This window comes from Heptranchias perlo, chromosome 19, assembly GCF_035084215.1.
Source record: "Heptranchias perlo isolate sHepPer1 chromosome 19, sHepPer1.hap1, whole genome shotgun sequence".
Classification (NCBI taxonomy): domain Eukaryota; kingdom Metazoa; phylum Chordata; class Chondrichthyes; order Hexanchiformes; family Hexanchidae; genus Heptranchias; species Heptranchias perlo.
Genome location: NC_090343.1, coordinates 39,362,756 through 39,378,134, shown reverse-complemented (window position 1 = coordinate 39,378,134; position 15,379 = coordinate 39,362,756). Strand labels below are relative to the sequence as shown.

At 43.6% G+C, this 15,379-nt stretch overlaps 1 protein-coding gene, 1 long non-coding RNA gene and 1 other non-coding gene across 3 annotated transcripts in view; 1 reads left to right on the top strand and 2 right to left on the bottom strand.

Moving 5' to 3' along the window:
* Positions 1-12,621, bottom strand: part of LOC137335316 (bactericidal permeability-increasing protein-like) — a 50,042-nt gene extending 37,421 nt beyond the window's left edge. The window contains exons 1-4 of the mRNA XM_068000633.1: positions 12,549-12,621; positions 11,889-12,036; positions 6,999-7,107; positions 278-406 (exon numbers count right to left, since the gene is read on the bottom strand). Of these exons, the coding sequence (XP_067856734.1) occupies positions 278-406; positions 6,999-7,107; positions 11,889-12,012 (362 nt within the window). The 5' untranslated portion in view covers positions 12,013-12,036; positions 12,549-12,621. The remainder of the gene's footprint in view (positions 1-277; positions 407-6,998; positions 7,108-11,888; positions 12,037-12,548) is intronic.
* On the top strand, positions 9,277-9,350 carry trnan-guu (transfer RNA asparagine (anticodon GUU)). Its single transcript has one exon. It is a non-coding gene; the product is annotated as a tRNA-Asn (tRNA).
* Positions 12,622-12,626: 5 nt separating the features above from the next.
* LOC137335317 (uncharacterized) lies at positions 12,627-15,379 on the bottom strand. Its single transcript, XR_010966388.1, has 3 exons — positions 15,285-15,379; positions 13,987-14,104; positions 12,627-12,738 (listed from the first exon to the last, which is right to left on the bottom strand). It is a non-coding gene; the product is annotated as an uncharacterized lncRNA (long non-coding RNA).

The window sequence follows — 15,379 nt, the reverse complement described above, 5'->3', positions numbered from 1 at the left end:
ATATCTATAGATTTGTTAAAACAAATGCACGGAGGCACACATCAGGAAAGGTCTTTGTTTTGGAATTATAACAGTTGGGGTATACAGCAATCCTGAAATGCTAATTTGTTTTTCAAACTTGTTAGTCAGAAAGGTTAACACCTCATTGTGTTTTGACCGTACATATTGTACTGCTATCCATAGTGAACATTTGGAGCTTGTCATTTGACATTTAACAGAATATTGTACACTAAATCCTTGAACAACAGGTTATCAGGAACATAGGACAAAAACGTACATCAATCCAAATTTCACATGCCACTTTCCGTCAATGCCAATGTAGGCATTGTCCACTGAAAATCTGACACCCGTGTTGGAGACGAATCCTACGTCAGACTTAGGCAATCCAAAAGTCTTAATGTGCATCCTGCAAATAAAAGCAAACATTAGCTTTATACATTCATAAACAAAGATTGATTCCTGGGATGAGAGGGTTGTCATATGAGGAGAGATTGAGTAGAATGGGTTTATATTCTCTGGAGTTTAGAAGAATGAGAAGTGATCTCATTGAAACATATAAGATTCTGAGGGGGCTTGACAGGGTAGATGCTGAGAGGAAGTTTCCCCTGGCTGGAGAGTCTAGAACTAGGGATCATAGTCTCAGGATAAGGGGTCGGCCATTTAAGACTGAGATGAGGAGGAATTTCTTACTCAGAGGGTTGTGAATCTTTGGAATTCTCTACCCCAGAGGTCTGTGGATGCTCAATCATTGAGTACATTCAAGGCTGAGATCGATAGATTTTTGGACTCTAGGAGAATCAAAGGATATGAGGATCGGGCGGGAAAGTGGAGTTGAGGTCAAAGATCAGCCATGATCTTATTGAATAGCGGAGCAGGCTCGAGGGGCCGTATGGCCTACTCCTGTTCCTATTTCTTATGTTCTTAGGATGGAGAAATATAATTTTTAGATTATTTTCAAAATTAACTGAAGTAGGTCATTAAAATATTACCATAAATCCAATGTACAAGTCACACCGTCAACAAAATTTCAATACCCTTGAAATATAGATTGTGACTTGTACTTCTTAGTGAAACAGCAGCCATTAAAAAGGGGACGAGACCTTCACACCATTACAATGTAACCTGGAGACTGTAGTGTAAATTAAGAACACCGCATTGGTGATGGCATATTGCAGGCACTCTTTCATGAGTATGAAAGACTCACAACTGATAAGCATTACAACTGGTGAGACAGTCTCCGGCAGTAGTGAAAAAATGCCTACAACTCACCTTAAGTTGCACGATATTCTGTTTATCTGTGGGCACACAACTGCCATAGAAACTTAAATGTAAGAAGCTCCAGTCTATTTGAAGCTATTGATAAGCCACCTATATGTTTTTAATTTGATTTTAATACGTTGTTAGCGCTAGAGAATAAATCCAGTACACTTTATTATCTGTTTATACCAAGATTCAGAAACATAAAGGTAATGGTAAAAGGGTATTGCAAGTATTTCCTGTCTATTTCTTGGCAACAGAATGACACCCAATGTCTGATATAGCAGCATTTAGATATTAAATAATGAAAAATCATTCTTTTTTTGGGAGAGAACAATGGGGTAAATGTTTGCTATCACTGCATGGGCAGTAATCTGGTGGAGCAGATCGCCAGCCTATTATAGGACCCATCCGGTTTTCATTCCATTGATTTCAGCTGGGGATTCAGCTGGACTGTGCCCAACACTGTGAGGTGAATAAATGATTTGAAGGTCATTTCCCCAACACGGAAATGGACTTCAAATAATTTATTCACCTAACAGTGTTAGGAACGTTCCAAATGATTGTTTTGCCTCCAGTACTTTCCTGTGGTGGCTGTGTATGGTTTGTGTCTAATCTAGTACTACTTAGTGCTACCCCAGTAGGAGGAGGAGGAAGTAGGATGGCAGGTCCCTTGATCTCAAAGGATGGCTCTTGGGATAGTAGTGGCCTCGTACCTCCTTGTGTAAACTCACAAGATGGCCCTGCAACTGACGGCATCACATCCGAGAGTAGTGACGGCTTGGATTTGCACGGGTCACTTGTGTGGGTTGGCTGGGTGGCATGGATGTTGTATCAACCTTGAGAGGCTGCTCCCTGGTCTGTGCCTACTCCCCTCGTGCTCCTGCTGCTGGGTACTGCCTCAGCAAATCCTGTGATCTGTGCTGGAGCAGACTACAGCACTGCAATGAAGTTGCTGAAGCCCACATTAGGGCACTGTCCAGAGCACAAGGTTTCCGTAGCATCAGTTAGGATATTTTCGAGAGAATTTACAGCTGTGCTTAGGATAACTGTTAAGGAGGCTCCACTGCAGATGGCCATAGAGGAGTTACATGTTCCACAATGGACTCCTGTTCTCAAAAGCTGTCAAACATTACTGAACAGATATGATTAGTGAACTCCTCTACAGCAGATGTCATATCTTGCAGAGTTCATCCAATATTCTCAAGTTATCAGTGCCCGGAAAGCAACATTCTGGGAAGAAAGATTTTGTGCAATATAATTGGTAGGATAATAAAAGTAGAAAATAAACAATTAGAAAGCAGAAAAATAAGAGAGTACAAACATTTATCCAATGGAAAGACCATTGACACTACAGTCAAGACATAGCCTAGGACATGATTTTCACTTGGAGCCAGGAACTTAGCGGGTGGGTAGATGATTGTGTGGGAAACCCAGAAGTAAAGTGAGCACGTTGGAATCTGCGATTGCAACTCAATTGAAGGCACTTAATTTTACGTCCGGGTTTTACGTCTCCAAGCTGCGCAGCGGGCGGACTGCGCACTCAGATGATGCTTTTTAAAGGGCCAATACAAAAATGGATTTTGGAGGAGAAAGGAAGAAATAAAGATAGGGATGGACATAGAGGACCCAGGTTTCTCTGATGCATCACTTGAAGTACTGTCGGGTGCTGTGAGAAGAAGGAGGGAGTCATCTACCCAAGTGATTGGAGGAAGAAACCTGGCTCTGCCACTAAGAAGGTGTGGCTGGAAGTGGCAGAAGAGGTGAGCAGCAGGAGCATGGTGCCCAGGTCTTGGCTGCAGTGCAGGAAGCGTTTTAATGACCTAACCAGGTCAGGAAAAGTGAGCACATTTACTGATTCACTCACATCGTGTGTTGTGCAACGCCTGCCCCCGCCCCCCCCACCCCCCTCACACTGTGTTGGCTCACCTACTCCATCACATCACTCCTCACACCCACTTAAGTTTCAGCATCAACCATCCATCACTTTCTATGCACTCCGTCACCTCCCCATTTATGCACCCACCACTGCCACTCAGCCCAATCCTGATGCAATATGATGCATCTATCTGATAGTCAGCCTCACCCAAAGCAATGCATGCATCGGGTGAATATGGCACCTTCAGTCACTGACAGGTCTGTTCTTTCTTCCCTTGTAGGAAAAGAGAGCACAAAATGCAAGGGAGAGGATGAGGACTGGAGGTGGACCACCACAGGTAGTGCAGCTGACAGATGTGGAGGAGGAGGCAATGGAGTTAAGTGAGACAGCTGCATACCTATCCATCAGAGATAGAGAGACTGAGAACCCGCAGATGGCTGATGACAGAACTTTAATATCTTTCATACACATGATGACTTTATTTCATCAATCACTGAACTCTGACAGACCTCAGTATGGTGATTGGCAAGATTATCACTTTGCCGATGAATATTTAATATTGCTTTCTGTTGTCTTCCAGGGTCTTCACATGCTCAAGAAGAATGTGACGAGATGGAAGACACCGATTCCTCAGAGGACCTCATTCCTTCTGAGGGTTCACCATAACAGAACATCCATCCATGCACCAGCGCAGATACTGGCACTTCGGTGGGTCCTGTTAGCCAGAGAGTTGGGTTGTCACCTGGTGATTCACCACTCACAGAGCAGACACTGGTGGCAGGGGCAGCTGTGGAGAGTCCGCGTCAGAGGGCGTAGTCCTCTCCAAGCTCTGCTCAGCTGGACACAGATGCTGAACCCTGGGGGCCATAGTTGAGGAGGAAATTGATTGAGGTACAGCTGCACTTATGTGAGGTACAGGAAAAAGTGCTACTCACACACTTGACCATAGTGGAGAGGATGGAGGAGTCCAACTCCAACACTAGTGGATTGTTGTCGCAGGTAAATGCGAGAATGTCTGCAATGGAGAGAGTGGCCACCTCCATTGAGCTTCAAGCAAGGCTCTCAAATGAGTCCATGCAGGCTATGACTATGGCCATGCAGATCTTGGATGTCAACATGTCTGCCGCCTTAAACAGGATGGCAGATACCTTATCCATGGCCTTACCAGGCATCACTGCTCTTCACCAAGCTGCTCTGCAGCAGAGTGGTGGGAATGGTGTGGTGCTGGCCTGGGAGAAGGATGATGGCAAAAGTGGACATGGATGCGGGAACTCCACTCAAAGTGCTCCACGTCTCACTCGTTGTCCCCCCACCCCCCCCACCAACTAGTGCCTGTAATGCTGCCTCCTCTCCAGATGGCCGAGTCTGCCACTGCATAGGTGCAGGTGGAGCAGTCACGGGCTCCAAAACCCAGAGGTCACAGGCCAAGTGCATCTCAGCAGTCAGGGCAGGAATCTGAGCAACCTTCCACTACCTCTGCTGAAGCCACAGGGAATGCACCACGTGGAATCGGTAGGAAGCATAAGTTAAAGCAATTGTAGTTCACCAAGTGTATGCACAAGGGTGTTTGAAGGAATGTTATGTTGTTCATTCTTCTTGTTTTTATATTGACACATCACATTTATTGATTATTACTGCTACTTCATCTTGCCCATTATTGCATCCTGAGTGTGAAGACGCCATTTTATTTGCTTCATCGTAAATGCCAATACTTGGCCATACCCATTGGGCGAATGTGCAATGGTTGTATCTGTGGTTGAAGGACTGTTTTTGTGTAAAGGGAGGGAAGGGGGAGTTGGCGGTAGGGTGGTGGTGGTTGTGACAGGCAGACTGAGTATCTCAATTTCTTTATTTTGCAACTCTCATTATGAGAACCTGTGATATGAGGGCATTGCTGGCATTATGGGCAGCATTGAGCGTGGATGGTCTGGCGATGGGCGCCCCATCTTCATTGTCCTCCTCATCCTCCATATCCTCCTCCTCCTTATCGTTGTCCTGCTCATCCTCTTCCTCTTCTTCAATGTTGCCTCTAGCAGAGGATGCTTGATGAGCGCCTTCATCCTCCTCCACCTGTAAACCTCCCTGCTGTGCTATGTTGTGCAGGACGCAGCACACGACGATTATTCTGAACACCCTCGATGGTGGGTATTGAAGGACTCCTCGGAACAATCTTCAACATCCTTATTGTTTGCTCAATGACACACCTGGTGGTGATATATTGCTGGAGCGCCTCGTTGGTGGGGTTCCTCACAGGTGTCATGAGCCACGTCTGCAGGGGGTATCCCTTGTCTCCGAGGAGCCAGCCATTAAGTCTGTCTCCTGTCTGGAAGTATGGAATGTTGGACTTGCGCAGTATGAAGGAATCATGAGAGCTGCCAGGGAATCTGGTGCACACCGGCAGAAACCTCTTCCCGTGGTTGCACACCAGCTGTGCATTGATGGAGTGACAGCTCTTTCAGTTTATGAAGACTCCTGGCTCATGTGCTGGTCCTCGGATTGCCATGCGTGTGCAATCGATTGTACCCTGCACTCATGGGAAGCCAGCCAGAGAGACGAAACCCACTGCCCGCTCATTCTGGATGATGTCATCGTGGGGGAAGTTCATGTAACTGGATGCCCTGGCAAATAACCCATCCGTCATCTGTCTTATACACTTATAAGCAGACGATTGAGACACCATGGAGATGTCACTGGTCGCGCCCTGGAAGGACCCAGAGGCGAAGAAATTGAGGACGGTGGTGACTTTTACTGCGACGGGCAATGCGTGACCACCAGGTCCAGCCGGGTGCAGCTCTCCTCAAGGTGGCTGCAGATGTCTGCGACCACCTGCTGACTCAATCTCAGCCTGCGTAGGCACTGCTCCTCAGAGAGTTCCAGGAAGCTCAGCCTCCGCCTGTAGACCCTGTCACGTGGGTAGTGCCTCCTGCGACCTCGGCCCCTCTGATGGTTCCCTCTCTACTGTTCTCCAGATCCTTGTTGCAAACCTCTGTTTTGTGCACCAGCAGATCCCAACACAGCACAACGTGACTGACATAGATGTTCATTTTCCTCCTCCTCAGATGTCCTCTTGAATACATTCATTGCACCTCCCCATCCTGACCTTGTCAGTTTGAGAGGCTGCAAAGTCTTTCTAAACTGTCTCAACAAAGAACTCTCAGTCTCAATTCTAGAAGAACTCTCAGCCAAACATTTGCCTGAGGCGAAATGAGAGACCAGCTGCAATACCTGAGATTTTATTGAGATGTGTCAATCACAGGTTTAAAGGACCAAATGAATTTCTGCATGAATCTCGCCTCCTTTTCACTGGTGAGATTGAGAAGCCATGGGAAACCAATGCAGGTGAGGTTAAAGTTGTTTCAGACTTCGAATCCACAACAAATTAACTACCTCAACTATTTCAGTGAGGTAAATTGCCCCTTTAACAATCCGCTCGATGGCATTAAGTGGGGACGAGACTTCCGGGTTTCAGATACGTGCGCATTCAAACACACTGGGTTAAACCCTGAAGTGGGCGCGTTGGAGCTGGGTTGCGGCCCCGCTTCAAAATGCTGCCATTATAACCTCGTACCCGTCCCCAACCCACCCATTATTTGGGGTTAAGATTACCCTCCTCACAATGGTCATGGCAGACATGCAATTTTTCATTACAAAGATAGGTTTTTATTTCCTTGTTGTTTTATCGTACTTTCCAATATATGGTTTGAAAGGAACTGTAGTGGTAAACTTCAATCAGTCAGCATTTCATCATTTCCTGCAGTATAGTCACTTTGTGACCTTACAATGGAACTCAAGCTCAGCAGTGCTATAGTACGGTGGGAGCTGTTGATACAATAAAAACGTGTTTACCTCTTGTCATACATACCCTGTGACACGATATTCTATCCACCCAAGCAAGTCTATTGTCCCACTTATTTCTGGCAGTTGAAATTCTTCAATCTTCTTCTCAGCAACAGCAATGGCAATTTGTCTGGCTAATCATTTTAAAACAGGAATACAATACATAAAAAGTGTTAAACCTCTGTAAAAACATTTTAAAGTAAACTTCTTGCTTGCTACCGGCAGAAGCTAATAAAACCTTTTATCTAACATCAGAAAGTTGCCATGTAAAATGTGAATGAGTGCAGCAAAGGCTGCCGGCCATAAGGCTAGTCAGAAGCCAGCATCAGCAGCATTTCTAGAGAACATAGGTGGAAAATTTCAATAACGGACCCTGCGCAGGCAGGACGCAAGTTTGGAGCCAAGGGAGCACTTACCTGCTCGTGGAATCAATGCAATTCACACTTTCCACCACCAGAGGGAGCTCAATCTCTTACAAGGAGGATGTTTCTTAGAAATCTCTTAAAGGTAGCTGGTACCTGTTATTTGCTGAAAATAACAGTCTACTGTTTGCATGGAGTGTGAACAGAGATCGGACATCGTACATGTAAAACACAGATGCAGATCCCATCCTTATGTTCACACATTGATGTTAAAACATTGAATAAAGGTTGCGCACTACTAAATCCCACAACCTCCAATCTGCACACCAGACCTCACCAATCTGCTGATCTGAGTTTGTACCAGGCCTGCGAGAGTGCATGCATCAAGGTTCTCTGCTGATGCACTAGAGACCTTGGGTGCAAGAGGAGGACAGAGGGAGGGACATCCTATATCCGCGGGGGGGGGGGGGGGTGGCGGAGAGTTCAAGAGGCCCTCCAGACAAATACTCAAAAGACAGTGGGAGGCAGCGGGGGACGAAGTCAATGTCGGGCGCACAGCATCATGAACATGGATACAGTGCAGGAAGAAGTTCAATGCTTTGACATGAGTGGTCAAGGTGAGTGAGGTCAACTGTTAAGTAGCATCTCCCACCAACTACACCACGTACTACAACCCCCATCACCCACATACCAACAAACTCTTTCCATCAGTACTCAACTATTCCCATCAGATGCTTCCTCTCACCCTTACACATTACCACTGTTTCAAGCCGCCCACCCACAACTCACAGGCCACACACACTGGCAGCTATTCAAACATGACAGGCACATCACCCAGGCACACGTCCCGTTTTCTTGCAGGAGAAGGTGGCGCATAACAAGAGGCAGCAAGTGGCCTTGGCATTTAGCCCCTTAAGCCTGTTCCACAATTCAATCAGATCATGGTGGACATGTGACCTAACTCCATATACCCATCTTAGCCCCATATCCCTTAATACCCTTGGTTCACAGAAATCTATCAATCTCAGATTTAACATTTACAAGTGAGCTCGCATCAACTGCCGTCTGTAGAAGAGTGTTCCAAATGTCTCCCACCCTTTGCGTGTAGAAGCATTTCCTAACTTCACTCCTGTACGTCCTGGCTTTAAGTGTTAGGCTATGTCCCCTAGTCCTAGTATTCAAGTGTGGGAGACCTCCAGCAACAGTTACAAATGTCTCGGCAGCCAGAGGCAATAATCCAGCCACTAACCTGTAAATCCTGCATGGACCCTTTAAATAGCGCTGGTGGGGGGTCCTCCAGGCACTCTAAGACACGTTTAGATGGTTGGGGTTAAGACTGTGCATTGAGTTGAGCTTTAAGTCCCAAAATGGTGTCTATCAATTTAAATCAGCGTTGCACCCTGATTGACGCCATTTTCTCCTTACTTTACATTATTCCAGCATTCGTTACCGGCGCCTGCGCTAACTCCTATACCAAGATGGTGTCTAGCGCACGTCACGCAGGAAATGCTCGTGCGCATTCAAAACGCCATCTTGGATGTCAGAGAGGCTGTGTAGCGCCGAAACAACGGGCGCTACACGGCCCAATTTAGCGCCCATAAACTCTAACAGAGAGCCTGGAAAAATTAGAAATCTGCACATATTAATAATAATAGAAACTTTCTGGGAGTATGTTCAAGGGGTATCACCGGGTGACATTTTCAAATCTCTTAAACTCCATTCTCACTATTTATCAACTATCTGAATCATTTTACTGTGTTATAGACACATGTTATTTTCTCCTTAATTTGTCAATCATATGCAGTTTTCCCATATGAACCTGAACAGTTCATGAATCTTTTTTACTGGAACCAATCAATATTTTAGGTAAAGGGAAATTTCCAAGTTTTAACGACCAGTATTTGTTTCATAAGCAAATGCTAACAAGTGCATCAACAATTTGTCTCTGTAGCGCAATCGGTTAGCGCGTTCGGCTGTTAACCGAAAGGTTGGTGGTTCGAGCCCACCCAGGGACGATAGAGGAAAGTTTTTTTTTTGGGTAATATTCTGGCATGGGTGGAGGATTGGTTATCGAACAGGAAGCAGAGAGTTGGGATAAATGGTTCATTTTCGGACTGGCAACCAGTAACCAGTGGTGTTCCACAGGGGTCGGTGCTGGGTCCCCAACTCTTTACAATCTATATTAACGATTTGGAGGAGGGGACCGAGTGCAACATATCAAAATTTGCAGATGATACAAAGATGGGAGGGAAAGTAGAGAGTGAGGAGGACATAAAAAACCTGCAAGGGGATATAGACAGGCTGGGTGAGTGGGCGGAGATTTGGCAGATGCAATATAATATTGGAAAATGTGAGGTTATGCACTTTGGCAGGAAAAATCAGAGAGCAAGTTATTTTCTTAATGGCGAGAGACTGGAAAGTACTGCAGTACAAAGGGATCTGGGGGTCCTAGTGCAAGAAAATCAAAAAGTTGGTATGCAGGTGCAGCAGGTGATCAAGAAAGCCAACGGAATGTTGGCTTTTATTGCTAGGGGGATAGAATATAAAAACAAGGAGGTATTGCTGCAGTTATATAAGGTATTGGTGAGACCGCACCTGGAATACTGCATACAGTTTTGGTCTCCATACTTAAGAAAAGACATACTTGCTCTCGAGGCAGTACAAAGAAGGTTCACTCGGTTAATCCCGGGGATGAGGGGGCGGACATATGAGGAGAGGTTGAGTAGATTGGGACTCTACTCATTGGAGTTCAGAAGAATGAGAGGCGATCTTATTGAAACATATAAGATTGTGAAGGGTCTTCATCGGGTGGATGCAGTAAGGATGTTCCCAAAGATGGGTGAAACTAGAACTAGGGGGCATAATCTTAGAATAAGGGGCTGCTCTTTCAAAACTGAGATGAGGAGAAACTTCTTCACTCAGAGGGTGGTAGGTCTGTGGAATTTGCTGCCCCAGGAAGCTGTGGAAGCTACATCATTAGATAAATTTAAAACAGAAATAGACAGTTTCCTAGAAGTAAAGGGAATTAGGGGTTATGGGGAGCGGGCAGGAAATTGGACATGAAGCTGAGTTCGGATCGGTCAATGCCCTGTGGGTGGCGGAGAGGGCCCAGGGGCTGTGTGGCCGGGTCCTGCTCCGACTTCTTGTGTTCTTTAGATTTGTGGTTGGGATCAGATCAGCCATGATCTTATTGAATGGCGGAGCAGGCTCGAGGGGCCGATTGGCCTACTCCTGCTCCAATTTCTTATGTTCTTATGTTCTTATGTTCTTATGAGGTTAAGGCAAAACTAGTTTGTGGACAGTATGATATTCCATACTGTGCTATTAAAATAACGTAATTTTCATACAATGTTTCTTATATCTCGGTGCCAAAAAAAAATGAATTCTAACATTGGGTTTTATCGATCGTCCTTGACGACGTTCGTGTATGTTTGTGTAGTGAAACTACTTCAAATAAAGCCTCTGTATGGACAGTGCTGAAGACTGTGGGTCAGGACAATATTCTATAGCTGTGGCTTTTCATTATATTATGCCTGTGTCTTGCTTTTGAGGTACTGAGTCCATTACCAAGCACTGCCCTGTCTCATTTGCTTCGGTGACCTGATATGCAGCATCTATCAAGCCCAGTTCTGGCCATTCACGCTGTAAAATTCCCTCACAGTAACTGGCCCCTCATAAGCTTCAGTAACCTTCTCTTCAGGATCATAATTCTTTCTTTTAATTTCCTGATCAATGTACATTTATTGCATCTATTCCTTCAATTTATCATATATGTCTCTATCACGTTTAAGCATCCCTCAGTACCCACACCTCATCAACCTCATTTTGTGAAAGTACCAATCTGATTTGCTGACCTAGAGTGTCTTAAAATCTACAGCATGGGTGCTTTCGGATGAGGCATTAAATTGAGGCCCCATCTGCCCTCTCAGGTGGATGTAAGAGATCCCATGGCACTATTTCGAAGAACAGCAGGGAAGTTTTCCTGGTGTCCTGGCCAATATTTATCCCTCAACAAAATCACTAAAAAATAGATTATCTAGTCATGATCACATTGCTGATTGTGGGACCTTGCTGTGCGCAAATTGGCTGCTATGTTTCCTACATTACAATAGTGATTACACTTCAAAAATACTTAATTGGCTGTAAAGCACTTTGGGACATCCTGAGGTCATGAAAGGCGCTATATAAATGCAAGTCTTTCTTTCTTTCTTAAATAGACCATCGTCCCTTTTGACTAGAGCCTGAATTTTGACACTACAAACTTATGGTGCATTCAGCTTATCCTCCGCAGATCTCTTGAGACTTGTTCTTTCTCTTGTTCATTTGATGAGGTGAAAATATTTCATCTATTTTACTTTACAATTCTAAAGTAAGTTTGAAATGGGTAGGCCACAATCTCTTCCCATTTTATAATGCAGAAATTACACACACAGAATGGTTCTTTAGAACTTAGATTAAAACAATTACTAATTTCAGAATTCTGCTATGACTCAAAGCGAAAGACCATTTGATACTTTGAGATTTTTTTAAGGAAGTATCCACAGTATACGTACCATATTCTAAAGCTTTCTGTGTAATTCTACCTTGTATTCCTGGATTGGGAGCAGAATCTCCAAGCGTAGTTACAATCAGAACAAGAGTAATACAGACTGACAGGTACATTTTTGTTTCAAACATTCAATTTGAATCAGCAGGATACAGCTGCAAAATATTATATTAAGCAACAATTATTCATGTTATTACATTAGATGCTATTTAAGTTTTATGCAGTTCACACATATATCAGTAATGTTAACAAAAAGATCAGGATCACATTGTCAAAAGGAATGATATTTCTTGCTTGGTAACCTCCAATACTAGTGGTCCAAACAATTACCTGCAGTATCTGATTAGCATTTGGCATCATTTCTTATGTAATTGGATAACTATGGTTTGCAGGATTTGTTGTTGTTGGTTCCAGGTGTTTTACTGAGATAATGTGATTTTCAAAATACAGTAACAGCAAAAAGTCAAAGGTCAATTTCAGAGCAAACATGCTTGCTACAATACGCAGCAAACTTTTTGAAGGGATTAAACTTGTTAGGATCTATATTATATACAGTAAAAGTGCACAAATGTTGTACTGTTTACTTTCACATACTACAGTTTTAAAATAAATACATTGCAAAAAACAAACTAAGGATTGCAAGATATTTTAACCATGATGAGCTTACCTCTCTGCAGTGACAGTACCTGCAGGGATACTGACTGAGTGTAGCCAATCGTTAATGTGGTCAAAATGTACTTCTCCAAAGTATTTCTGTTTCGTTCTAGCAGAAACAGGAAGTGGTGTCAGATCAACAACAGAACGCATCCGAACGTGTTAACTACGTTATGTTTAACCCAGTATCTCCAAAACAGGAGCTGTGATGAGAGAAACAAATGAATGCAAATTAATTAAGAAGAACTGAGACATTTGTGAATGAGCAGTGACTATAAAAGAAACATTTAGGTGTCACTTGTAGCTCAGTGGGTAGCACTCTCGCCTCTAAATCAGAAGACTGTGTGTTCAAGTCTCACCTCACTCCAGCAACTTGAGCACATAATCAGGCTGACGCACCACTGCAGTATTGAGGGAGTGCTGCACTGTTGGAGGTGCCGTCTTTCGAATGAGACATTAAACCAAAATCCTGTGTGCCCTCTCAGGTGGACGTAAAAGATCCCATGGCACAATTTGAAGAAGAGCAGGGGAGTGCTTCCTGGTGTCCTGGCCAATATTTATCCCTTAACCAACACTGTAAACAGATTAGCTGGTCATTTATCTTATTGCTGCATATGTTTGTGGGACCTTGCTGTGCACAAATTGGCTGCCGTGTTTCCTACAACAGTGACTACACCGCAAAAGAAAGTACTTAATTGGCTGTAAAGTGCTTTGGGACGTCCTGAGTTCGTGAAAGGCACTATATAAATGCAAGTCTTTATCTTTATCAATCCACTTGATTCATCTTTTAATTGATCTTAATATAATTATGCTACACACACTTCTTTTCTAAGGACTGACAACAGCTGGAAAGTGGCCACACACAGTCCTCAACATTGAGTGCACGTACAGGACATTTCAATGTTTAGAGTTCCCTTTCCTTCCATTCCGGCAGATATATATAAACGGAACCTTGCTCTTGACAAGTTTCTAAGAACTTAGATGCTATGGCGCACAGGCATACACCCTACTTATCAAACTTGCTAGACAAATGTCAAATATAATGATAAGCCACAGCTCTGGAATATTGACCTGATCTACAGTCATCAGCAATGTGCATATATAGACTTCATTTGAAGAAGTTTCGCCACACAAACGTATACAATATCAAGGGTGATGTGCAAAACTCAGTGTTTGAACTCATATTTAAATATTTGGCAATGAGGAAGAAGAAACATCAAGTTCAAGGACAAACAACATGCTGTGGAGGCCATTCCTACCAATCAGCATTGTTTAAGTGCATTAACAGGTCTGTAGACTGGCAATAGGTTCAAAGGTAGGTTTCTCTCAAAAGTCTGAACAGATTCCGCAAAAAGGGTTGCCCTAGACACAGATATTATAGTGAAGTCTTGCATTTTTTGAGTCACAATCACATTCACAGTCATCAGAGACTGCTACATAAATACTTGTACTTTGAGTTGAGGTGCTAATCATGCATTGTCTTCAGACTTCTCATGTGCATTGGGGTTCAGGATTAGCGCACAGTCATCAGATCAAGAAGCAGTCACAAGCGAGATGCATCTCAACGCCCTAGAATTGAAGGAAGCTGATTAAAAGGAGTGAGGAGCAATGGAATATTGGCAGCACATTACATTGGCAGCACATTACAGGCAGAGAAGAGCACAGTTTTCATGCAGTATGTATGAACATTATCAGGACATAAGAAAGATCAGGGATAAGAAAAGCCATTTGGTTCATCAAAATTCATCCTCAAATACATTATAGTGCAGTATCTCTCCTCATTAATTGTATTTTGACCAACCATAATATTTCTGCTTCTTTTACTTTGCTTGGTTACATTTGCCTGATGTCTGTTCTACGTTTACTTGTCACTAATTTCCTCCAGTCCCACTTTGCTCCTTAACAACTTTGTTCTAGAGAGATTGATGTCGGTAATAGTTGTAAAGCTTATGCTTCTCTTATCTTTCCTAATGGCTGCTCTGTCCCCATTACAATTAGGATTTGTTTTATTGCTCATTTCTGTATATTTTCTAAGAAAGAACTTGCAATAATATAGTGCCTTTCATAACCTCAGGACGTCCCAAACTGATTTACGGCCAATGAAGTACTTTTGAAATGTAGTCATTGTTGTAATGTTTTAATTTAGTTAAAGAGTGGATTTTATTGTCCTGGCATTAAAGCAGTAAGACTGGAGTGCGGTGAGCTTTGCACTTGCCAAAGTTGCACTGAACTGTCCTTGTTGGATTTTATGACATCAGCCTCATTAAGTATGCACAGCTGGCTTTTGGCCCAGATTAGGTGTGCTGGTGGGAGCCTGCTGTCTCGCTCAGGCACGAGTGTAATTTTAGTGGAAACTTTCACCACTGGGTCTGTGCTTGTCCCCACCATTTCAGGCATGTCCTGCCATACCATGGATGGGCGAATGTATTCAAGCGCTATGCAACTGACGTAAATATATCATACAGCATAGCCTCTGTCATTTGTGCCCTAGCAACGCTTGATACAAGAAACACCTATGTATTTCTTGTAGAAAGCGTTGCGATGTGTGGCAAAGGGGGCATTTAAAATTTAAAGGCTATGAGCCATGCTTTGGGCTTCCAACAACTGTTAAGGCCAATGACCTTTTTAGGTTGGTTTGGTTGATGATGGATTGATTTCAGTTCTACTATTTATTCATTTTTATTACATGCAACTTCAGTATCCCTCCATTTTCTAAAACTGACAAAGCCATCTCCATACACTTACTCACCGCTTTTCTTATTCACATTCACCCGACACCTCGAAAGCCCACTACCATCTCATTCTGTCCCTGGTGTTGGGTCCACTTTTGTCTTCAGCATAATT